Source organism: Diadema antillarum, unplaced genomic scaffold, assembly GCF_040938485.1.
Source record: "Diadema antillarum isolate AM-2024a unplaced genomic scaffold, OU_Dant_1.0 seq00000441_RagTag, whole genome shotgun sequence".
NCBI classification, from domain to species: domain Eukaryota; kingdom Metazoa; phylum Echinodermata; class Echinoidea; order Diadematoida; family Diadematidae; genus Diadema; species Diadema antillarum.
In genome coordinates this window covers 206,711-229,064 of record NW_027271416.1, presented here as the reverse complement: position 1 = coordinate 229,064, position 22,354 = coordinate 206,711, and the positions used below count along the sequence as shown (strand labels likewise).

The 22,354-nt window shown below is 36.8% G+C and overlaps 2 protein-coding genes across 2 annotated transcripts; both read left to right on the top strand.

Moving 5' to 3' along the window:
* Positions 1-714: 714 nt before the first annotated feature.
* Positions 715-9,863, top strand: LOC139732637 (probable thiopurine S-methyltransferase). The gene is made up of 7 exons (XM_071643494.1): positions 715-788; positions 2,115-2,204; positions 3,553-3,685; positions 4,359-4,411; positions 4,915-4,989; positions 6,424-6,521; positions 9,745-9,863. The coding sequence occupies exons 1-7, from the start codon at positions 715-717 to the stop codon at positions 9,861-9,863; spliced, it is 642 nt and encodes a 213-aa protein (XP_071499595.1).
* Positions 9,864-14,639: 4,776 nt separating this feature from the next.
* On the top strand, positions 14,640-18,090 carry LOC139732610 (mitochondrial import inner membrane translocase subunit Tim22-like). Its single transcript, XM_071643467.1, has 4 exons — positions 14,640-14,883; positions 16,452-16,636; positions 17,501-17,573; positions 17,914-18,090. Exons 1-4 carry the CDS (start codon positions 14,640-14,642, stop codon positions 17,994-17,996), a joined length of 585 nt encoding a protein of 194 aa, XP_071499568.1. The 3' UTR covers positions 17,997-18,090.
* The last annotated feature ends 4,264 nt before the right edge of the window (positions 18,091-22,354 follow it).

Below are 22,354 nucleotides of genomic sequence, written 5' to 3'. Positions count from 1 at the left end.
CAGCTGACCAAAAAAAAGTTCCCCTGCAATTTTTCCATTTCTCGTGCCACTTCCGAGTTTTATCGGCTGACAAGCAAAAAAAGCACAAAAAAAAAAGGATTCAGCACACGCCCCTTTCATTATCTTTCTTTTAATTCTTTTATCTATTAATTATATAATTATATATATATATATATATGATGTATATATATATATATATATATATATATATATATATATATATATATATATATATATATATATCTATCTATCTATCTATCTATCTATCTATTGCAAACGGGGGGGGGGGAGGGTGACCATGGCTTTCTCTGCCACTCTCTCCCTCTCTATACCTCTATACTCCTCCCCCCCCCCCCCCCAGGTCCGATGTCATTTAGGTCTCACTGTCAAGTTCCCATGATTCACAAAGTTAGGCTATGTACAGTGCTCTCAAAAGACATTTGAGTTATGATTTAATCTTAGGACGCATGAACTTTGGACTTCCTGACATGTGCAAACACACATAGTTGTCATATCACGCTATTATTACATTACTCATGCAGTCTGTGCATAAAGATCCATGTCATACAGCAATGTGGTATGACTGCCAAGTACACGGTATGGGCCCTATTATGATAATACGCATACCCGGGAGCTCCCGTACTCAAACACCCTTACCAAACCCCCTGCCTTTATAGAGGTACACCCCTTGGAATTGATAAGTGGTGTACGAAGATGGCCCGCCTTCAGGTGTGGGAAGACAGGTGGACAGACGGTAGGATTGATTTCCATCAGACGGAGGTTAATGAGTGAGTCACATTCCAGTTTTAAAATTGGTAGGCTATCATTTCTACAACTCTTCTGCCATTGTCTGCGTTCTGAATGATATGAACTTTCAACAGGCAAGACAAGTTTTATTCTTCTTATAACATGGCCGTATTGTCCTTGGAGAAAGAACACTGACAATTATGTTCTATATTCAGAAGGGGCGGGATGGGAGCGTGGGAGGCGAGTATGGGCCCTCCAACACGAGGAGTTTTTGCATTTTAAGGAATTGAATATTCAATGGCGGTCTGGTGCACTCATTGGGAGGAATATTTGAAAAGAAGGCGGAAGGAGAGATTAAAGAAGCCAAAAAAAAAAGCGAGAAGATATGAGATTTTTTTTTTTTTTTGGGGGGGGGCATTTCATGAAACATTCTGTACGGTTTGCTCTTAGCCAATCAGATACAAGAATTTCAGGAGCCGTTTTATGAAAGTTGTCAGCCTTGACAAGCTGCCAGTCTCTGACAATCACCATAGTAATAGTCAGTGATCAGAGTTTATCAGCAAATCAATTGATCAAAGCCAATAGGATTTCGCTGAAATTGTCAGAAACTGACAACTTGTCAGGGCTGACAACTAATTGCATGAAACGGTGCCCAGATAATCTATCTCGACTTCTCGAACATGAGAAGCGGAAAAGACGAGATCTCACAACTCTGTTCTCGAACCCGACAAATGCGGTTGAGAAGACGACTTACTGGATCTTGTCTTCTCGCACAATGGGACCCGAGAAGCCCCGAGAAGACGGGATGTTACAACTTGCCTTCTTGTCTTTTCGGACCCAAGAAGTCGAGAATACGGGGAATTATATCACACTTCTCGGTGACGCCTTGAGTTTCAGCATGGAGGTAGAAAAGATCGAGTTCTACCTCCATGGTTTCAGTATAGGATAACGCTTGTACACCGTCGATGACAAAATAAACGAGAGTGGATGGAGTGATGACATATATCTCGATAACGACGTGTATTTTCACACTTAATCACATAGCTGGACTTATGATTGGCAAATACAGCTAAAACGGAACTATTCGTTATGGGATTTTTTCTCATTTCCTTATCAAACTTTTAAAATCAACTCGATTTCTTTGTTGAATACAGATGATTAGTAGATTTAAATTTCGTGAGATAAGTTTATAGATATAAAACTAATACCGCCATTAATCCAATGATTCTTTAAATAAACTTCCAGAGCAAAGAACTAACTTCAATTTGTAAATCTCCCTCAATTAACAGAATAGAGTTAACATAAGTCTCATTGATTTCTAAGGTTCGAATTGTAACCCTATATATTGTTATACTTATTGCTCATAGGTCATTGGTGCAGTTCAAAGATAAGCTCTTGATAAAAGACAAGAGTCGTGTCTTTGTACCTCTCTGTGGAAAAACGGTTGACTTGAAATGGTAAGTAACGTGAGCTATTTACGTAGGGATGTACAAAATAAGGATCGTGATGTTTGCATTCACTTTCTTACTGTTTTCATTTCATGTTATAGTTAACGAAAATATGCGATGGCGATGGTAATTATTACATAAATCAGGAAATCATGATAAATAGAACTGAACCTTCTCCAGGAGCAACAATTAGCAATTGCCTTTCATATTCTCAAAGGATTTTATTTCATATTGCGTGTAACAAGCGATCAAATTAGACAATATTCAGTCAATACATAGAGGGTAGAACCAGGAGAAAATGAAGAATATGATGAATGAAGAGGTAGCTTGAGAACAAATGAGACACAAATCCAGACTACTCAAGGAGTTAAGGAAATCAATATGATAATGATAATAATAACAATAATAATAATAATAATAATAATAATAATAATAATAATAATAATATTAATAATAATATATAATAATGTAAATATATATATATATATATATATATATATAGAAGTATTGCAACAAGTTCACTCGGTTGACATCAGGTACATCCGTATTTTACTGCTACTCGGAGTTTCATGCCACCTTCATTTAGGGGCAATCATCAGGCATTGCCTGATGATTGCCCCTAAATGAAGGTGGCATGAAACTCCGAGTAGCAGTAAAATACGGATGTACCTGATGTCAACCGAGTGAACTTGTTGCAATACTTCTGTCTAAAGCTCTTCCTTTGAGGATATCGAGCACTCTTCATAGAAGGATAGAATCACCAAGTGTATATATATATATATATATATATATATAAATATATATATATATAATAACCAATATTTATTTAGCGCTTTTTCTAAACAGGCACAAAACATTTCAACGATATTTACAAAATACAAGAAATCAACAATATTTACCAAACAAAACAAACAGAGTAAGTACAAAGCAAAACAAATACACAATGACTTCACACTTGTCAGATCAATAATAGTGGAATTAAGTAAGACCTATGAAGAGGTCTTACTTTTAGAACAAATAAGTTTTCAACTTTCTTTTAAATTGATCTGTGTTAATTGCTGATGTGATGGGTCTAGCCTAAATTCATTATTTTTACCATACTTTACCAGTGAAGTGAGCAAACAGGAAAAATCACAACACTTGCTATATACGATAATTGTGTTAACCCATTTGTGTCAAATCATATCAAAATTTTTAAAATCATGTTCAACCCTTGCGGAATCTCTTTCTCATAACACCATTACACTGGTTGTCATTGCAAATGACAGTATAATTGGACTACGTGGTGCTTTAAATCAACCCTTTCCTCTTTCTGTTTCTGATTGAGATGTAAATTTTGGCCAATGATCGGTGACAGGTTTGCTGATCAAGGTCATGAGGTGGTTGGCGTAGAGGGCATCGACCAACCGGTGACGGAGTTCTTCCAAGAACAGAAGCTTTCCTACACTAAAAGTGATATCCACGGAGTGGAAGGAGGGAAGCTGTACGAAGTAAGTAAATCAAAAAGGGGACCACAAATACTGAAACTTTTGTCCGTGTTTATGCTTACACTATTCCACAAAACCTTTATTTCTTCATTACTTTTGCCACTTGATTAGTGTCACTCTATCGTTGGGCATGCAGTTTAAGTTATCATTGTATGTTTTGCAAAGGAGCTATTAATAGCCAAGGGCCATAGGCCTTGTCTTATAGTAATACGATTAAATTGGAAATGTACCACTACTTTTAATAATCCCACAGTCACTAAAACAACATCAACTCATACAACTCATACAAGTAGAAGGCGTTCAGGAACTGATAATCAATGATGATCAGCGTCAGAAAGGCGTGTCAAATAGATGTGCTCTATATACCTCTTTGTTTTTGGTACTTGCAGGCGGTCCATTACTTTTGCTTTTTAGTTTTGAATGTACAACAGAGCATGCCAATCACAATATTTTGAACAAATTCTGTCTTACGCAATGTTATTAGTTTTTAAAGTTTGAAAGGCATTGAGTGGCAAGTTTTAGTTAGATATCATATTTCACAGAACGAAGTAACCAAAGAGCAAAATAAATTGTCTGAGGAGCACATTAGAGAAGCACTTTTATTTCCATGCGAAATGATATTTCTTGTCGTGCGTTTGCTTACCGTATACCAGTATCTTCTTTTCATTTGGAACAGAGTGAAGATGGCAGAATCAAAATATTCGTGTCTGACTTGTTCAACCTTACAAGGTGATTATAATCCTATCTCTGTTGGAAGTTCCCTATTACAGTATATGTTTATCAAATGTCAACTTTGTTTGATGTCCAGATCATATCAATCTCAGGCTTCTTTCCTTTATCTATTTTCTCACACAGTTAGAGAGACATTTTGTTATTCCCTTTATATAAAGATATGATGTGAAGAGATTTTTCATTTTTGTGTGATAGCCGCACATTCCACAATACTGTTTGGTAGGTGGATTTATGAAGACAATGTTATCCTCTGCGATCTGCAACAATTTGCGAAGACTGTGTGGAAAATGTTCCATGCCAGATTTGTTGTTTTTTTTCTTTGTGTGCATGAGTGTGTGACTTTTCGCTGAAATAATTTCCAAAGGAATACATGAAATTAGAACTTCACAAAGTGAGAGGAATTGGGGAATGTTACCTTACATACCTTATAATAAACAGCTTTTCCTGTATTGTTTGTAATATCATGTTCAGGAGGATTGTATGTTGTTCGCTCTGTACAGGGATATCTTAGGACAGTTTGATGCCGTATGGGATCGAGGTTCAGTGGTGGCAGTTGATGAATGTGACAGAAAAGAGTAAGTATCTAGATAATTCAATCATATGTAGTTTTTAGTCAGATTTAGCTTTCACTGATGAAAAGAGCTAGATAGTTTGATACCATTTGAGCATGTTGAAGACAATGTGGATATATTGCTGGTAATAGTTTGTTGGCCATAAAGTAAAATTACATATTGTTTCTGTGTTTGATTTTTAGTCGGATAGCTACATTTTATAGCAAAAACACTCGCATATTCATCAGCAGATGTCAAAGGGAAACTCGCAGAAAGATGAGGTCTTGTGTCAGCTGTTCATTAAGTGACCAAGAAACATCATCTTTTAGCCACTGATCACTCATGTCCTAAATTAGTCTACAACACATGAAATATATTAACTGAATTACTTTCTTTCCTATCTTGAGGATGAAATATTTCAATAACTCTTCCATCCAGTCTTCATGATGTTTTTGCCGATGATGAATGCTGCAGTGGTTATTGTTCTCTAATTGAGGGCTTGTTATACATTGTTATAATCCATGTCCAAGGAATTTCACTTCTTATTTTGGTATACGATATCTGCAGGGGAAAAAGATAAACATTTCATACATATTGTTATTATGATCTTCCACTTTGGACACTTTGGACACGTGGTGGAAGAGAAATAGCTCCTCGGAGTTTATAGTGAGCCATTCGCAACTATCACTATAAGTTTGCAATTTGCCTATAGTGCCTATACAGCTGTTGTTCATAGACTTTAACACATGCAGTAACAGAAGTTGTCTAACTTTGCTGACTGACTATATTCAAAGGATGAACAAGACACTCGTCTCCTGTATACAAAAGGTATCAGAATTGTTTTGCTTGTCTATCATGCAAGAGATATGTGAACAAAATATCACCATGCTATGGAAATTGTTTGATTCTTATAACACCAAAATCTATGAGTATAATTATTAGTGAATCCAGTCACTCATAAATTTTCACTATTATTTTCAGCCACGATTTTTTTTTTCTTCATAAGCAGCTTCGTATCGTTAATTTTAACAGTATAGAGAGGAGATGGTGTAACCAACAGCACAAGCGCCATTTTTTTGTGACACCGGATCCCGGCTGCGTCACCACCGAACGTTACACGAGAAATCGACAAGAGCTAACTTTGTTTCTATACGACCCATGTGATCTCTCTTTTCTCCGCAAACTGTTCATCCACGTGGGATCAATTCTAACATGAATTTGCATATATTACGCATATTCACAACGACATTAAAAAAAAAGTGTTTTAGGTTGCTTATAGGACAGTGCAGTTCGTTTTCTTCTTCTTCTTCTTCTTCTTCTTCTTCTTCTTCTTCTTCTTCTTCTTCTTTAAGTGGAAGCAATGTCAGGCAGTGCCTTGAAGTTTTGGAGCATTTATGTAAATTTTTACACAATTTGTATAAGATAAGTGTGAGTCATCTTTTTCTCTCTCTACTATAGATATGCAAAGGTCATATCTTCCCTGCTCTCACCTGGTGCAAGAATGCTTCTAGTGACTGTAAACTGTGATCCAGCAGAGAAAGTCAAAGATCACAAAGGTTTGTTGGGAACACAAATATAACGTAAACAAAATTGAGGGCAAAGATGATACAAAAATATAAGGGTATCACTACCTAAAGCAGTATATCACTATTCATATATATATACATATAATATGTATATATATATATATATATATATATATATATATACAGTGGCGGATCCAGAGGGGGGCGCAACCGGCGCACGCCCCCCTTTATTTTCGTTAAAAACAAAAGACATAAAAAGAAAAAAAATGGAATGAAACCCGGAAGTGGCACCAGAAATATTAGTTGCGCCCCTCCTTTACAGAATTCCTGGATCCGCCCATGCATATATACACACACACACAATGTTTTCTAGTTGTAAGCACTGTAGTTGGGCACCAACTAAACAGCTACTGAGTAACTCAGCTTGATCGTGTTGATACATCTTAACTGCATTTTTTTTTTCTTTTATCATGCAATGTTCGCAAATCTTCTGATGAATTGGGCTTCAGACTTTATTTCATACTCCTTATAAAATTGCTAATCCTCGTCATAGTCACTATTCTTGATATCTTGCTTTCGCTGTTTCTCAACCACCAGCAACAATGTTGTATTCAGTATCAATGGCACTTTGAGTTCATAGATCGAGAGATCCTATAGTCAGACTATTACTACATACAGGGTGTATGGCAAGTACCAGTTCTATGGTTACCGTAGAAGAATATAGAACAGGAAGAGACTTGACAGTACATACACTCTTGCAGACTAAATATGAAAATTTTTGATATTATGATGTCAGCTCAAAACTCACCTGCTTAGTTTTGAGAAGAAAAGAAAAAGAACGAAAAGGTATTTTCTATCTTTTGTAAAAGATCTTTGCAAAAGATTCCTGGTAGTATCTATGCACAATTGCCCGACACTGCCTGAGGTCAATTAAGGCTTTTCATTAGGCCAAATAACACAAAAAAATTATATCACATTGGCGTTTACAATATCAGCTAGGCATGCAGCTTTGAAAGCATCTTGTGAATGCTTATACATGAATACACTGCATTTACAATCGCAACATATTTTATAACAAATAATTCTGTGTGAAGTCACGAAAATGAACTAGACATCATCGCACGAACTCACAACCAACACACAATACGCACACACATGCAGTACTATACATTATAGGATAGAAGAAGGGACAAGAAGGAGAATAGTACTAAGTCATGACTAACTTAAAAAAAAAAAGGTGCTTCAATAAGCATTCGAATCTGGAAAGAGTTGGGCTGAATTTTAAAGCTTATTGAATCCCATTCATTTACCGCAGTGAACATGGCGTTAATGACTGCACATGAATAGACCTATAGATTATTAAAACATGTGTAGCTGGCATCACCAGTCATGTTTGTAAGGAGGTTACCAGAACTGGAAATCCTATAGGCCTATTGATATACAGTGGACTTCTGCAATTAATCTATACATATGTAACGAAGTCCTCGGGACCGGCATTTTCTTTCGTTGTATCGAAATTTCGTCATAACCATGCATTAACCAAAGAAATAAGCAATAAAAACATAGAGTGAATAATTTTGCGGCATTAATTTTTACTTAAATTTTATGTTTACCTAAATTAATCTTATTTTTACTTACGTTAAATCCAGAATTTGTTCGTTGTATAACGGGAATGCACTCTACAATTAATATGCTCGTTTATTTGTTTGTTTTATAACAGATATATTGTATAACCATTATCTAAAACGTTAATAGACAGCTAGATTCATCCATAATAGCACATAATATAACATTGACGCTCTTTGATTAATTTTCACCTCCTAATGGTAGGACCTCCTCACGCTGTGACAACTGAAGATCTAAGGAGGCTTTATGGTGAGTATGAAAAGGATCAAAGTAAACGAAACTCAGTCAATCACTGAATGGTTACAACGGATCAAACTGATAAAGGTTCAAAAACACTCGTGTATCTATGTACACTGCAAAAAGTCCGGTGTTAAATAGTGAACACCGAGCTGGTGTTAAATTTTTGGTGCTCATTTATGGTGTTAAATTAACACCTCCGGGTGTCATTTCCAAATTTTAAACTGTTTTTTGAAGAGTTTCTTAGTAACTGCACTTCTTGTTGATTTTTAATTTAAACAAGACGATCAAGAATTTTACATTGAAATACTAGATTTTTGAAAAAATGTGAAAATAAATTTACACCAAAGTAACACCAGCTGGTGTGGTCTCTTATTGAAGCTGGACGGGTGTTAAACCACTGATATTAACACCAACAAATATCAAATCAACACCATGTGGTGTCATTTTTTAATTAACACCAGTACAGTGTCAAATTAACACCACGCAGTGTCAGGTGAACACTTTTCAACACCATCACAGTGCATTTTCAACACCTGTGGGTGTGGTCCTTTATTGAAGTTTGATCGGTGTTAGATTTAACACCCGTGGTGTTAAATCTAACACCGATGTTTTTACAGTGTACATCTACACCTAAATTGATTGACATACACTATAATTGTCTAAGACATGTGTAAGATTGACTAAGATGAAGAGAAAGAAGAATAAGAATAAGAAGAATATTTTGCAAACATCTGCAAAACAGACCAAAGCAAGCTGGTGCATTATAATGTAATGAAACACTGCTAGAGAAATATTATGCGATCCGGTTTCGTTATCTTTATTATTTGTTAACTATCATTTTTTTTCCACAATCAAATGTATATATCTGAGATCATTAGTAATTACTTTGGTATGTTTTGTTGGAAAAAAGAATGAAAACAGGATGAATTGAATTGAATTGAATTTTTGGTGGCATGCACTAACTTAAATATAATAGCCTGCGACAGGCGAACACAAAATGTAGCAAGTGAATCGAGTTACCACAGTATTATAATGTCCAATTAGTTTTAAAATTGACTTTACCTCGGTTTATTTTCTAATGTGTGGTATCATTTTTGTTGATTCTAACTTTTCCAAAATCCGTCTTATCAAAACTTTTCGAACCTTTGTTGTTCCGACAACGTTCGGATAACCTCCGGAGAACAAAATTCCTCGCTTTATACAATGTATATTTTCGCAGATGAGCACAGAGGTATACGTTAGTTCCGACGGCGTCCGAACAACATTCGGCGTGGAGCGTCGAGAGGTAGGATGCTAAAATATTGTCTGGGTGTTGTCGGGGTATGGTTCGAAAGCTCTTTGAAGACTTGCTGTAAAGTGTGTTTATGCTTGTCTTTCTGTTCTTCAGGTGAAAAGTTTACTATAGAACTGCTGTCCGATGTTGAAAATCTGGAAAAGAATCCGAGATTCCGACGGCGTGGATTCACTTGGATGCGAGAACTTGTCCATGTTATGACTCTGAAATAGCGGACATTGAAAATGAAAGATGTCATCTGAACAATATACTTAATTATGTGTGTGTGTGTGTGTGTGTGTGTGTGTGTGTGTGTGTGTGTGTGTGTGTGTGTGTGTGTGTGCAGGGAGGTGAGACGTCACCTCCCTGGTTCTCCTCTGGCTCCCTTCTTTCCTCTCGCTTATCTCATTCTCATTCTCTTCTTTCTACATTGTGCAAAAATACTCAACAGTGGCGGATCCAGAGGGGGCGCGCACCGGGCGCGCGCCCCCTCTTTATTTTTCGTTAAAACAAAAGAAAGAAAAAAGAAATGATGGGGGGGGGGGGTGCGCCCCCTTTAATCTTGTAAAGGCGCCTCTCCTTTTCGGAATTCTTGGATCCGCCCCTGCTCAATGTCCTTTGAGAGAGGTTTGGGTCAACCTAGCTTTTATAATTATTGTTATTCAAGTTTTTTTTTTTTTTATGGATGTCCGTATGTTGTGGGAATTGGGAAAAAAGGCAATCCATGTATTATTTTGCAGTTCAGCTCGCATACTTAAATTGTGTCTCATGATTCAAAGTCTGTAAAGGCCATGAGAAACTAACGATATATTTAGAAACTATCCTAGAATAATTATCTATCTTATCTGACGACAGTTTTCATTTATTCCACTTGGAATGTACATAATATACCAGTCTTTCAACTGCACTTGGCACTTGAGCTGAAAGATTATGTTTATTGTAACATGTATCCAGCATATTTTTGTTACAGCTGTCACGTAGGGCCTATACATACCACTAGTAAACCATCTGTCATTTCAACGCCACATTGTTAAAATGAAACAAAATAATAGACCAAGTAAAATATGCCTCTTTACTGATTCCTTATTAAAAAGTACTGATACAGGTGTTTGCTTGTATATTGTTATCATTGTATACTGGGCTAGCATGCCACTGGCAAGCATTGCAAATGTCAGAAATTGCTTACTATACCACATTTTTATGTATAAAGTGTTATTGACTTTGCGCAGTAGCCTTACAATGGTGTGTGTGTGTGTGTGTGTGCATGTGTGCATGTGTGTGTGTGCAATATAGGCCTACACGCTGTAGTTACATGGTTTTTAGTTGCAACAATGTCTTTTGAGTATTTCTTAAAATAATCATTTGTTATAGCTTTTGAAAGTATTAAATTTAGTTGGTCAAATAACATTGGGAAAAATCTACTCTCTAAAAGAAATCGAGTGAAAATTTTCTCTCTAAAAAGAGTGAATACAAAAAAGAGTGAATTTCGAGTGAAATTGGAGTGAATTCTGAGTGAAAATGCTCATTTTCACTCATTTTGGAGTGACGTCAGGGATCACTTCAAAATCTTCGAGTGATCCCTGACGTCACTCCAAAATGAGTGAAAATGAGCATTTTCACTCAAAATTTACTCCAATTTCACTCGAAATTCACCCTTTTTTTTGTATTCACTCTTTTTAGAGTGAAAATTTTCACTCGATTTTCTTTAGAGAGTATGGGAGAGTTCTCTGTAACTGCAGAGCATCGTCATAGAGTGCAAGATGTATGGTACTCCAACTGATTATAAGGCTTTATTGTATATAGCCTTTTTTCAAGGCCCTCTCGCAGTAACGGGCAAGTGAAGCAAGCCCAGTCGAGCGCGACACAATCCCACTCGGGTGGGTTCTCTTCACCATACAGTGAGAGGGCCTTGATAAAAGGCTATAGTGTATCGGACAAAGTCTAGTGGCTGTAAAGTGGATCCATCAAAAACAAAGAACAGGGCTGAGTTCACTGTATACATGTCAAATAACTTTCATTCAAATCATTCAAAATCCATGTCCACAAGGCTCCAACGGGCCCCGTTGCAAGAAAGTTGCAATCAATTGCAAATAATTGCTAATTTTGAAACAACCATTCTGATTGGCTCATTGTCTGCCCTATTAAGAAGACATGCAGGCAACAATGATTTTGATTGGCCAGTGACAATCAGTTGCAAGTTGCGTTTAAACGCAAAGTTTCTAGCAACGGGGCCCTTCAGGTATTGTTATATTAATACCATGTGACTTCCATAAGGGCTGGCAGGATAACTGTCCCTGGGTATATGATGCTCTTATCTCGTATACCAATACGTATACACTGTACTATGATAATAACCCGAGATATTTTTATATGACTGATATTACATAATATGGCAGCATGGCAGCAATTTACTTTTACTAAAAAGACAATCGGATTTTACACTCATAAAGCATTCTTTCATTTATTGTCTAGGCCTATACTACTCATAGGCCTATACCTTTTGCTACTCACAATGTGTGCTTATTTGATTTATTATTCATTGTTATGCCGTCAGATATAGGTTGGTATTTTACTAACAATAAATTCTCAAGTTCTGTCGTACATTATATTGTGTGTTGGTCTTAAAGTCGTCCTGTTGGTTTTCAATTTTTCGATTTTTAGTGAGGGTTGTATTGATTTTGTATAGTGCTCTATTTCTCTTATACTCGAGAGCTGCAGCAATATTCTTTTTAAGCACTGAAATGTTTCTTTGACCACTGACTTGCTTTGTGCTGATGTGCATAGAGATGTGAACCCTAATCATAATAATGATCCTTTACCAAAGGAGACTTCATCATTATTATTCGCTTGCCATTATATTCACATTGTTTACTCAATAGTAAAGGAATAGCCATCATAATCCTTGCACGGCCGTGTGCAGCCACCAGCTGTCTGAAGCACCTCTTCAATTTCCTCTTCCGTTTCCTTGTTCAGCGTGTATAGGCATTCTCTTTTTTCCGTAATTGAGTATATGACTATAAGAACGACCCAAGTCCATGGAAGATCATTTCGAGTAAACTAAAAAAAAAAAATCATCTTTTTTATTTGTCCAATAATATTCTATTTAACTGTGATGGGAAGGCAACATTGTATATACAAATTAGAACATATATTATAATGACAATTAACATTTACATTAATTGTGGAGAGGCCATTTTGTGTGGTGGACTTGGGTCGTTCTTTGATTCATATACATGATATTCTGCTATAGAGATGGGAGAAGGATGAGAGAGGGCGCTATTATATGAATGTAAGAATGACCCAAGGCCTTCATTCTTACATTAATATAAGATTGAACTCATTCATTTCAGGCACTTCCGGGGGTAATTAGGATTTATCATTTACACACAAGATGAGTCCATGCATAAGCTATACAATTTCCCATGTCAAACTGAATTTGGCCAAAAATTGGACTTGGGTCGTTCTTATATTCATATACTCAATTCTTTTCTTCCATTTTTTCAATCCATTCTGTCAAGTCGTGTCATGCTGTTGTTGTGTGTCTCGTGTTTTTGTTCCGTCTTGTCTTAAATTACATTTGTGCTAAGTATATGCAAGTAAGCATTTCATAAGATTTTCCTTTGAATGGTTCACAATATACTAGCTTCCTTATAGTGGACCTCTCAATTCTTTTTATTTTCTCAGCTGAAACATAACTTTGTATTTTTTGGCAAGTATGCATGCATATATCCTTATTTGTATCATTTATCCTTTGCAAAATTGAATGTATACGTTTGTGATATAATTCCTGATTCATTCTGTGTTGTGCTCTGCTGGAACAAAAGAAGAATGAAAAATAAATGAATTGAATTGAATGAATTGAATAGTGGGGGAAAGAGCTCTAGTATTGCCGCTGCGAACAAAAGACACGAGCGACAACAGAATGTGTGAAACAGCAACAACAACAACAACAACAACAACAAATAATAATAATCACACTTGTGTCTAGCCGCGATCGAAACCTCACATCACCAATACATGTATAGTATCAACCTTTTTTTTTATCGTCCCTCGCCAGAATTCTCTATATTCTCCATAACACAAGATCAACTTAATTCTCTTTATCCATGCCATGATAGGCCTTGGGTCAAATTCGTTGATTTGTTAGTAAGAATCGATTACCACTGTGAGATATTATACTTCTTTACGTGCAAAACAGCTATAAGACAGTCGTAAAAATTACAACAACCACGACACAAATTTGAACAGACTCAAACATAATTCTACTGATAGAGCTTTATTAACAGACACTGCCACAAGCACTGACAATTAATCTACACTGGTCGACTACTCAGTTGTTCTGAATCTCACATCCATGTTTGCAGAACTGATAATCTGCATTTATTTTGAAATGTGTTAAAATAATGTTTACGACCCTACGTTGGCTTGTTTAAAAATCCGAAGATTGCACTGAGATTTTATTTGCAGCGACTATTAGCTCCTTAGCATGGGGACAGCGTTTGTATTGAAAGAATATAGACTGTATATTATATATTGTAATTAGGCCTATATTATATATTTACGGTGTTATTATATAATGTACATTGTATATGATAATAGATTGCAATGATCACTTTGCTTTGCTACCCTCAGACATTCACTCTTGAGTGCAATACAAAACAATATGAAATTCATTACATTTTTGTACAATACTCAAGGCCTATTTGTTATCATAACCTCTTTGATTTAAAAAATTAATGTCATTACTTTTGAAGATATGATACATTTGATTCAAATTCGCACACGGATTCGGGAAACGAAATATGAAAAAAAATATCAGGTCAACTCTACACTTTTTTCAAAAGTTATTAGGCCTACTGCACTTCTTGGATACGTAATTGCACTCACTATGGGTGATTCAGCAGAATGAATGAAAAAAAAAAATAATGTCATAAAAACTAACAATCCTACGGACGGATTTAAGCTTTTGGAATTAAACGTTGAGGGCAGTAGTACAAAAGGAAAGCAAGATGGCCGCTTCCAGTGAATCACATGGGGAAACCTCGTCGATGTTACCGACACAAAATGAAGGTCAAGTCAGCGAACTTGGACTGCTCCAAGTTATGGAGGCATTAGTTGGGGAAAACAAGAAAAGATACAACTCAGAAATGCGACAGTATGGAATTCCTTTTCCTCCGAAAACCCCCGAAGAACAAACGGTAGAACGAGTCATGGATAGCTGCACCTTCAAGACAGTCATCAGCGGTGTGCTAGGTGAGTACCGAAGGCGAACGTGGCCGTGGCCTGCGCCCGTGGACATGGCGTGGGCGAAGCGAAGATGAAGCCATCCATCGGGTCGTCATGGTCGTTGCTGCTCATCATCGCAGTGCCAATAATGCCCAGTCACCAATGGATGCTCGCTGGCGCCGCCTATTTCAATGTCCACTTGTATCTTGGTGTCCGAGCTTTCCTTTCTCACGGTCAGAAGTCGATAATAAACGACAATAAAAAATTATTGATGATAATTACCTCCGCCAAGGCCAGCAGAAGGAAGGAGGAGGTTAAAATTAGTGATCATCGCCAATCGGTTTGTCTGTTTGTGAAATAACTCAAAAAGTTTTGAATGGATTTGAATGAAACTAGAAATGAAGCAGGAAAAGTTGATAATGGCACGAGGAACAGATGATTAGATTTTGGTAGTGATCAGGGAATTTTTATAGATTTTCAAAGGAAATTTTTGATCTTTTGGCATATGATATTCAATAAAGGTCAATGAATTTGGGAGTTCTGGCTGTGCATCTTGGAGGATTACATATGCACTAAATCTAAAGCGGGTGCTCTGCTTATGACATAAACAAGGGCTTCTATATTGGGAAATTGCAGCATGTTAAAATGCCAACTATGGAAATGAGTTGCTGACTTAGCGGAGGTCTGCACTCTCTGAGTGCTTTTCTAGATGATATACAGAGGTCAAGCTGCCCATAATTTGGCTAGGGCCCCATTTCATAAAAGATGTTGGGATGGCAACTCTTGCTGGAATGGCAACTTCCGATAGCAACAGCCAATCAGGAAGCTGGATTCTTGTCGTTGTCATGACAATTGCCATTCCTGCAAGAGTTGCTATCATATCAAGTTTTTATGAAATGGGGCCCAGAACACCGTCCAAAATTAGACCGCCAGCTATTTTGCTATACCGGCTACTGTTACTAGGGTAAAGCTGAACATTTACATACGTAGAAACGCAAATGCTTTTTTGTGCACAGCTGAAAATTTTGAGTCAGATCAGGCCGATAGGTGCAGCAGCCCTGCATTGAACATACCTGGTAGCACCCATGTTTCAGTGGATCGCTGCACATCGCTTGATTAAAACTCCATTTTTGTCAAAAAAGCACAGACAGATTTTTATTGTTTTCATCATGGAGAGTGGACATGTGTGATACGAAAAATCACTGTGGGAACTAGCAACAAAATTATATGTCAGATGTGAGAATGATGAGAGGTGAACAGGGGGCCTCATGAACATCTTGCCCTGAGGGCCTCATGAGCAGGAGTCCCCCTCATGAAAATCAGCAAGTACACTCAGAATACTAGTAGAAATCTAGCTTTGTTTACCCAATGATTATTTGCTAAAGGGGGCTGTATGCATAGTGCATTGTAGAAGACAAAACTTTCAGTTGTGACGTACCCACCATTTGCACTTGGTAAGTCTGTTACCCAAGAAACAACCTGTGTTTAGATTATAAAGAATTTATCATTGTCATGAGAAAGGTATGCTCTTTGGAAAATTGGAAAATTCTGCATCTTTCAAAAGTGAAAATATGTTTGTGTTTATTATATCACAGGCTTTGGACTTGGTGGGGCCATTGGACTGTTTGCAGCCAGCGTCAATCCCATCGACCCCGAGCTGGCAGCAAAGCAGAGGGCACGGGATGTCATCAAGGATATGGGCAAGCAGTGTTTCTTCCACGCCAAGAACTTTGCCCTGATCGGTGCTATGTTTGCTGGCACAGAGTGCATAGTGGAATCAGTGAGTATGACAGTGTAGCTGCATTAGCAAATATTAGCAGCAAAAAATGAAGAAGTGAAGGCTTGTATAAGCAACAGTGCTCTCAGCATTAGGCAGTGTAGTACTTAACTTGATGACTGTGATGAATTGCGGGATGAAAACTAACTTGTTGATAAGCTAACATTTATCTCTTTTCAGATATCAGTATATTTTGTGATAACCTACTTGTTCATTATAGTGATGCTTTCATGCTCTATGTTAGACTTGGAGCCTATGATTAAAGAGATATATAGTTTTGGTTGAGATGGAGATTCAGATTTTAAGTTTTTGTGAGATAATTAGAAACCACTCATGAAATATTAAAGAGCATACAATTCTATGAGGAATTCCGAGTTTATTTGATGAAAATTAGTTTTAAAATGGCTAAGATATGAAAAAGCAAAGTAACAGCCATTTCAAGACCAATTTTTATTGAATAAACTTTTTAATTCCTCCTAGAATTGTATGCCCTATAATATTTCATATTGTTGGCTGAGAATGAGAAGGGCGTTAAGGTGCCTTGAACACTGGCTTAAGTGGCAACTTCACGCCCTTACCATTCTCAGCCGAAGATATGAGGTTTCTCATTATCTCACAAAGACAGTTGGAAACCTGAAACCCCATTTAAACCAAAACTATAACTATCCCTTTAAGCTGATTTTGAAATATTTTGTGAGAAGAATTATACTTTACTCGATGAAATAAGTTTGTGTAACTTGTATTGTGCTTGATCACATACATTCCGCACATACATTCCTTTGAAGCAGTGAAATTTGATAAGTTCACAGCGTCTTTCACTCACTTCATTTCATGTCTGTCTGTCTCTTGTGTCTACTCATTTGATAGTATCGTGGACAGAGTGATTGGAAGAATAGTCCTATGGCTGGATGTATCACTGGAGGTCTCATTGGATACAGAGGTAAGCTACTTAATGATTATATCTAAAGTAAAAACAACTCTCAATTATTAAGCCATAAATATTTGTTAAGAGGATGGATTTTTTTTTTCTTGATGAGTTTACTCAGGAAATTCTTCATGCCAATGTGACTCAAAATATATTCATGTATGATGAATGGTTTTAATGGATATTACAGAATGTTGTGTTTTAGCAAAGACTTACTGATTCATGAAAATGATCTTTTCTTGCAACTGATCATTTGAATTAGCACACAATAACCCAGTAAAAATTTTGTCTCGTATTGCTTCTTTTTTTTTTCTTCCCTTCCTTGCATCTTTGTTTTCTTCTCTTTTTTTTTCAGCGGGGCTTAAGGCAGGAGTTGTTGGTTGTGCAGGCTTTGCTGCATTCTCAGCTGCCATTGACCACTACTTCAACTTTCACTGACCTCGGCCCTTGAATGTCCACTGTAGCAGCCTGTGGTGTGGCAAGGACCTTTCGGGACAGGTGCCAGGCAGCCGTGGAGGATCACGTGAAGAGAGAGGCTGGACGTTTTGCATCATGTCAGGTGTGGAGCTCTCGACAGCTCTTTGAGTGAGAATGGCCTCTGTGATTAGAACCTCCAAGCTTTGGACATCTTTGTGAGTGTTCTGGTTGCTTCGAGGAAACTGGTACTCAACTGTTCTTTCTCATCAATCGCACACTGTGGGTAAAATGAGTGGTCAGTCAGTGACTAAGAACAAAAAACTCCAGTGTGACATGTTAAGATTCCATGGAGGAAGCAAACTTGTAATTCATGTTTCTAATCCATAATGTATGCCCGTCTATTTCAGTTTTCGAGATTTTTTTGATAATTTAATTTTTTTTCCCTTGGGTATTACCAGTAGTACTGCTTCTACATGACTCATTGGCATGTTTATTATGACTGGAATATTTGTTTTCATTGTCCATTATAACAAGGGGGATAGTAGTTACAGGGATCAGATGTTTCATAGTTATGATCACTAGAAGTGATCCCAAAAAGCAAGTGTATCCAAAAATTGATGGTCAGTCGATTCATTACCTACAGTGTATTTCAACACTTATTTTCCCTCATTTGCATGTCACATGCAGATCCTGCGTTTTGTATTGCTCCTGTTAGTTCAGAAACATTTGGCACTTCAGATACTCTTAACTTTGTTCTGCTAATCTTTTCCTGCAAAAGAAGCTGGTGTATCTGAGAATTCTTGTATAAATACCCCTTAGATGCACTAGTTTTACGTAGGTTCAGTGCAATGCAGAGAGGTGTAAATGCAAATTACTTCAAAATTGAGCCGCTTTGGCACTCAAGTAGTGGACTAATAATAATAATAGTTATTGCACAGTTTCTATGAAGCATATTGACCGATTCTGTGATGCGCTATGTGTATTTTTGGCATGGGCGCAGCCATAGTGGGTGTCTCAGCTGACCCCCCTTCCCATTCCCCACCCCTCTCCCTACATTAGCACGCGCGCAGAATGAAAAACTGCTTTAGCCAATGGGCGTCTCGTACTGAATGCGCGAATGCTTGCTTAGTGCGTGAATGCTTGCTTAGTGCGCGAACCTTTGTTACAAGTGCGCGATAAACATGTTGCCCGGGGTGGGGGAGAGCAGGGGGGGGGGGGGTCGGCTGATACACCCACTATGGCTGCGCACAGTGCCATGAAATGTCTGCTGCCCTCAACGAACCCGAATCGGTCAATATACTCAACTGCACATAACTATATGATATAATGAAAAGAAAAAAAAACCCAAATAGATTAATAAGAAAGTAACACAATCTAATTCTTAACTGAAGATCGTACAATATAATGAAATCAAAGGACTACTAACTGCATAATCATAATTCATAAAGGATATCTGATATCTGGGAACCATGCAGAGATGTACTGAACAGTGACTATGGGAAGCTTTCCTGAAATAGATGTGTTTTTAAGAGGATTTTTGAAACTGTTCATTGATGATTTATGTCTGATTGAGGGAGGGAGATTATTCCAGAGTCTTGGTGCAGCACTAACAAAAGCACGGTCTCCTGAGGTAATTTTCGTCTTGCAGCATGGATGACTGAGGAGCATGATGTCATTTGAGCTACGAAGTCTGTAAAACTGGGTTGTTTTTTATGGTGAGAAGTTCGCTGAGATAGGTGGGGGCCAGACCATGGATAAATATGATCACAGGATTTCATCTCTTATTGCTTCACTCATTGTCCAGTTGATAGATTGTGTATCCCAAAGTTTGTGTCCGTTAGATGATAATTATATGAAGAAGCAAATGCCAAAAGTACCATACACATACTATTTGAATGTTATCTGCTCTGGTCTAGATATGAATGAAATGCCATGTATTTGAGTAAGGCTAACAGGGAGTACTGTAGAACAAGAAATTTGGTTGCCATTTTATGTGTAAAACATATGTCATGTTGAAATGTACATGTAAATAAAAGGTTATATGAACTTAATTTGGCTGTGCTTTGACTTTTCAGTTGACAGGGATGTTATGAAATTTTCAGACATTGCTGTAACTTATTGTCGGTAGTGCTTGTTGTAGTCTAACTCTTGAAATGTACCATTCTTTGTTTCTTTGTTACTTTTTTTTCATCATCAAATTCAGATAAGCTGTACAATCTCAGTGGGTTTTTTCCATGTACATCATGTAGTACATAGTGTATATACAGTAGTTGGATTGCAGAACCATGTTTTACATGTTTATATGATGCGTGTGTGTATGTAGTGTGTATATATATATATATATATACTCAGCACAAAAAAAGAAAGAATGTAAACACTTTTTCAAGTTCATATTTCTCATAGAAAATTTGGCTAAATATTAATGTTTTATATAAAGGTAATTTAATTAAAATTAAGAATCTTCTGTCAAATTCAAATGGCAAGAAAGAGGCAATATTAACAAAAATGGTAGAAATTTCAAATATTATTTCAAATTAAGAAGTTTGAAAATTGTATTTGGTTTTTGAATTTGTCTCGTGAACCCTTAAATTATTCCTAAATCAAAAGAATGAAATAAAGAAACTGTTAATTTCATCACCTTTGCAGCTTACTCCCTGTGTCTTTTCAATTTAGATTCGACAGAAAACTCTGATTTTCCCCTTTTGTTTGTGTTTGAGGATGTAAAGAGATACAAGGGGCGAAAACTTATTTTTGCTATTTCATTCATGTATCTCGTTGTGTTAGATTGGTCTTTTGTTATCATTGCTATCTTTAAGGGCGTTTGCAAATGAATGACAAAACGTCAATTTTTGCAATTTTTGCGTTTGTGTCTTGAAGGACAAAATTCATTGTGTTCACTCATGTGTGAAATTCCCCATATGTATTAACCTACCAGGTTGATAGCCAATTAGATAATCTTTAATATGGTTTATACCACAGTAATTTTGATCAAAATCTTCTATGAAAAATATGTGCTGGAAAAAGTGTTTACTTTCTTTTTTGTTGAGTGTGTATACATTCACACAGAGCGGATGATTTTGCAGCCTGAATTTTTACTTGGTCGTGACTGGAATTTCGTTATAACATGTTCGTTATAACGGGAGTACACTGTATATATCTCTATATAGCTTTATCTCTCTCTCTCATATATATATAATTATATAATCATGTATGTATATATATATATATGTATATATATATATATATATATATATATATATGTATATTATATATGTGTGTGTGTGGGTGTGATTGTGTATGTGCTGTCCACAGAAAGTACTGTTGTTTGTTTGTTGTTGTTGTTGGGGTTTTTTTTTTGGGAGGGGGGGGTTTCCCTAGTGGTGCACACGATACATATAACCAATGTGTTGATGGTAACATTAAAGTAACAAAATAATTGATAGAATATAAATCTTTACATTCCAAAGTCGATGTTTTAGTGTGATTGCTTATTACTTTTAAAATATACGGAGATAAGATTATGTGTTTATTGTCAAGCAAAGAAAAGTTTTATCATTCACCAATGGATAATGACATTTGCATACTCTCATTTTCTCTGCAATGAAACATTCAATATCTACGGCACTGTGTATACAAAAACTCTGTAAGCTCTGTTTTTTACCGTTCATCCGTACTGGCGTTCCCACCCACTCCACCAGCTCAGGACTACATTTTCACTCGCTAGCTTTCCTTCACACTGACGCCGGACTACAGTCATACATTACTCTATGTACTTCACTTTCCAATTTTCACCAAAACAAAACAAACAACATTAACAACAATCCGAATAAAATATACAGGCACATCGAGACTGCAGTGCCCCATTTCAAGAAAAGTTGATATGATAGCAACTCTTGCTGAAATGGCAATTGTCATAGTAACGACAAGAATCCAGCTTCCTGATTGGCAGTTGCTATTGAAAGTTGCCATTCCAGCAAGAGTTGCCATCCTAACATCTTTTATGAAATGGGGCCCAGGACATGTTTCCTGTCGACGTCGTGATCCACCATTTTAGTTCTCTTTTTACAAAGTATAGAATTGCCAGTCGCGCCGGCTGCGGAGTAGAGTCTACATCAGATTTCTCTACCTCGGCCTATAATGAAACAATTTTATTGTTGAAGTATAAACATAAAAGCTACTAAATGCATCCCTAAAGAGTTAGCCTTGTCACTGTTTGCGTGGCAAGTAAAGTGAGTCATTGAAAAAAAAAATCGAAACAAATGTAGCCAATGATAGTATGATACGATGTACCAAACGAGTGGTCTAGAATTATTGGTGATTTGAGAAATTTCGATCGCGGCTGTAAGGAAGTGTGATCAATATTTTTGTTTCACGCATCT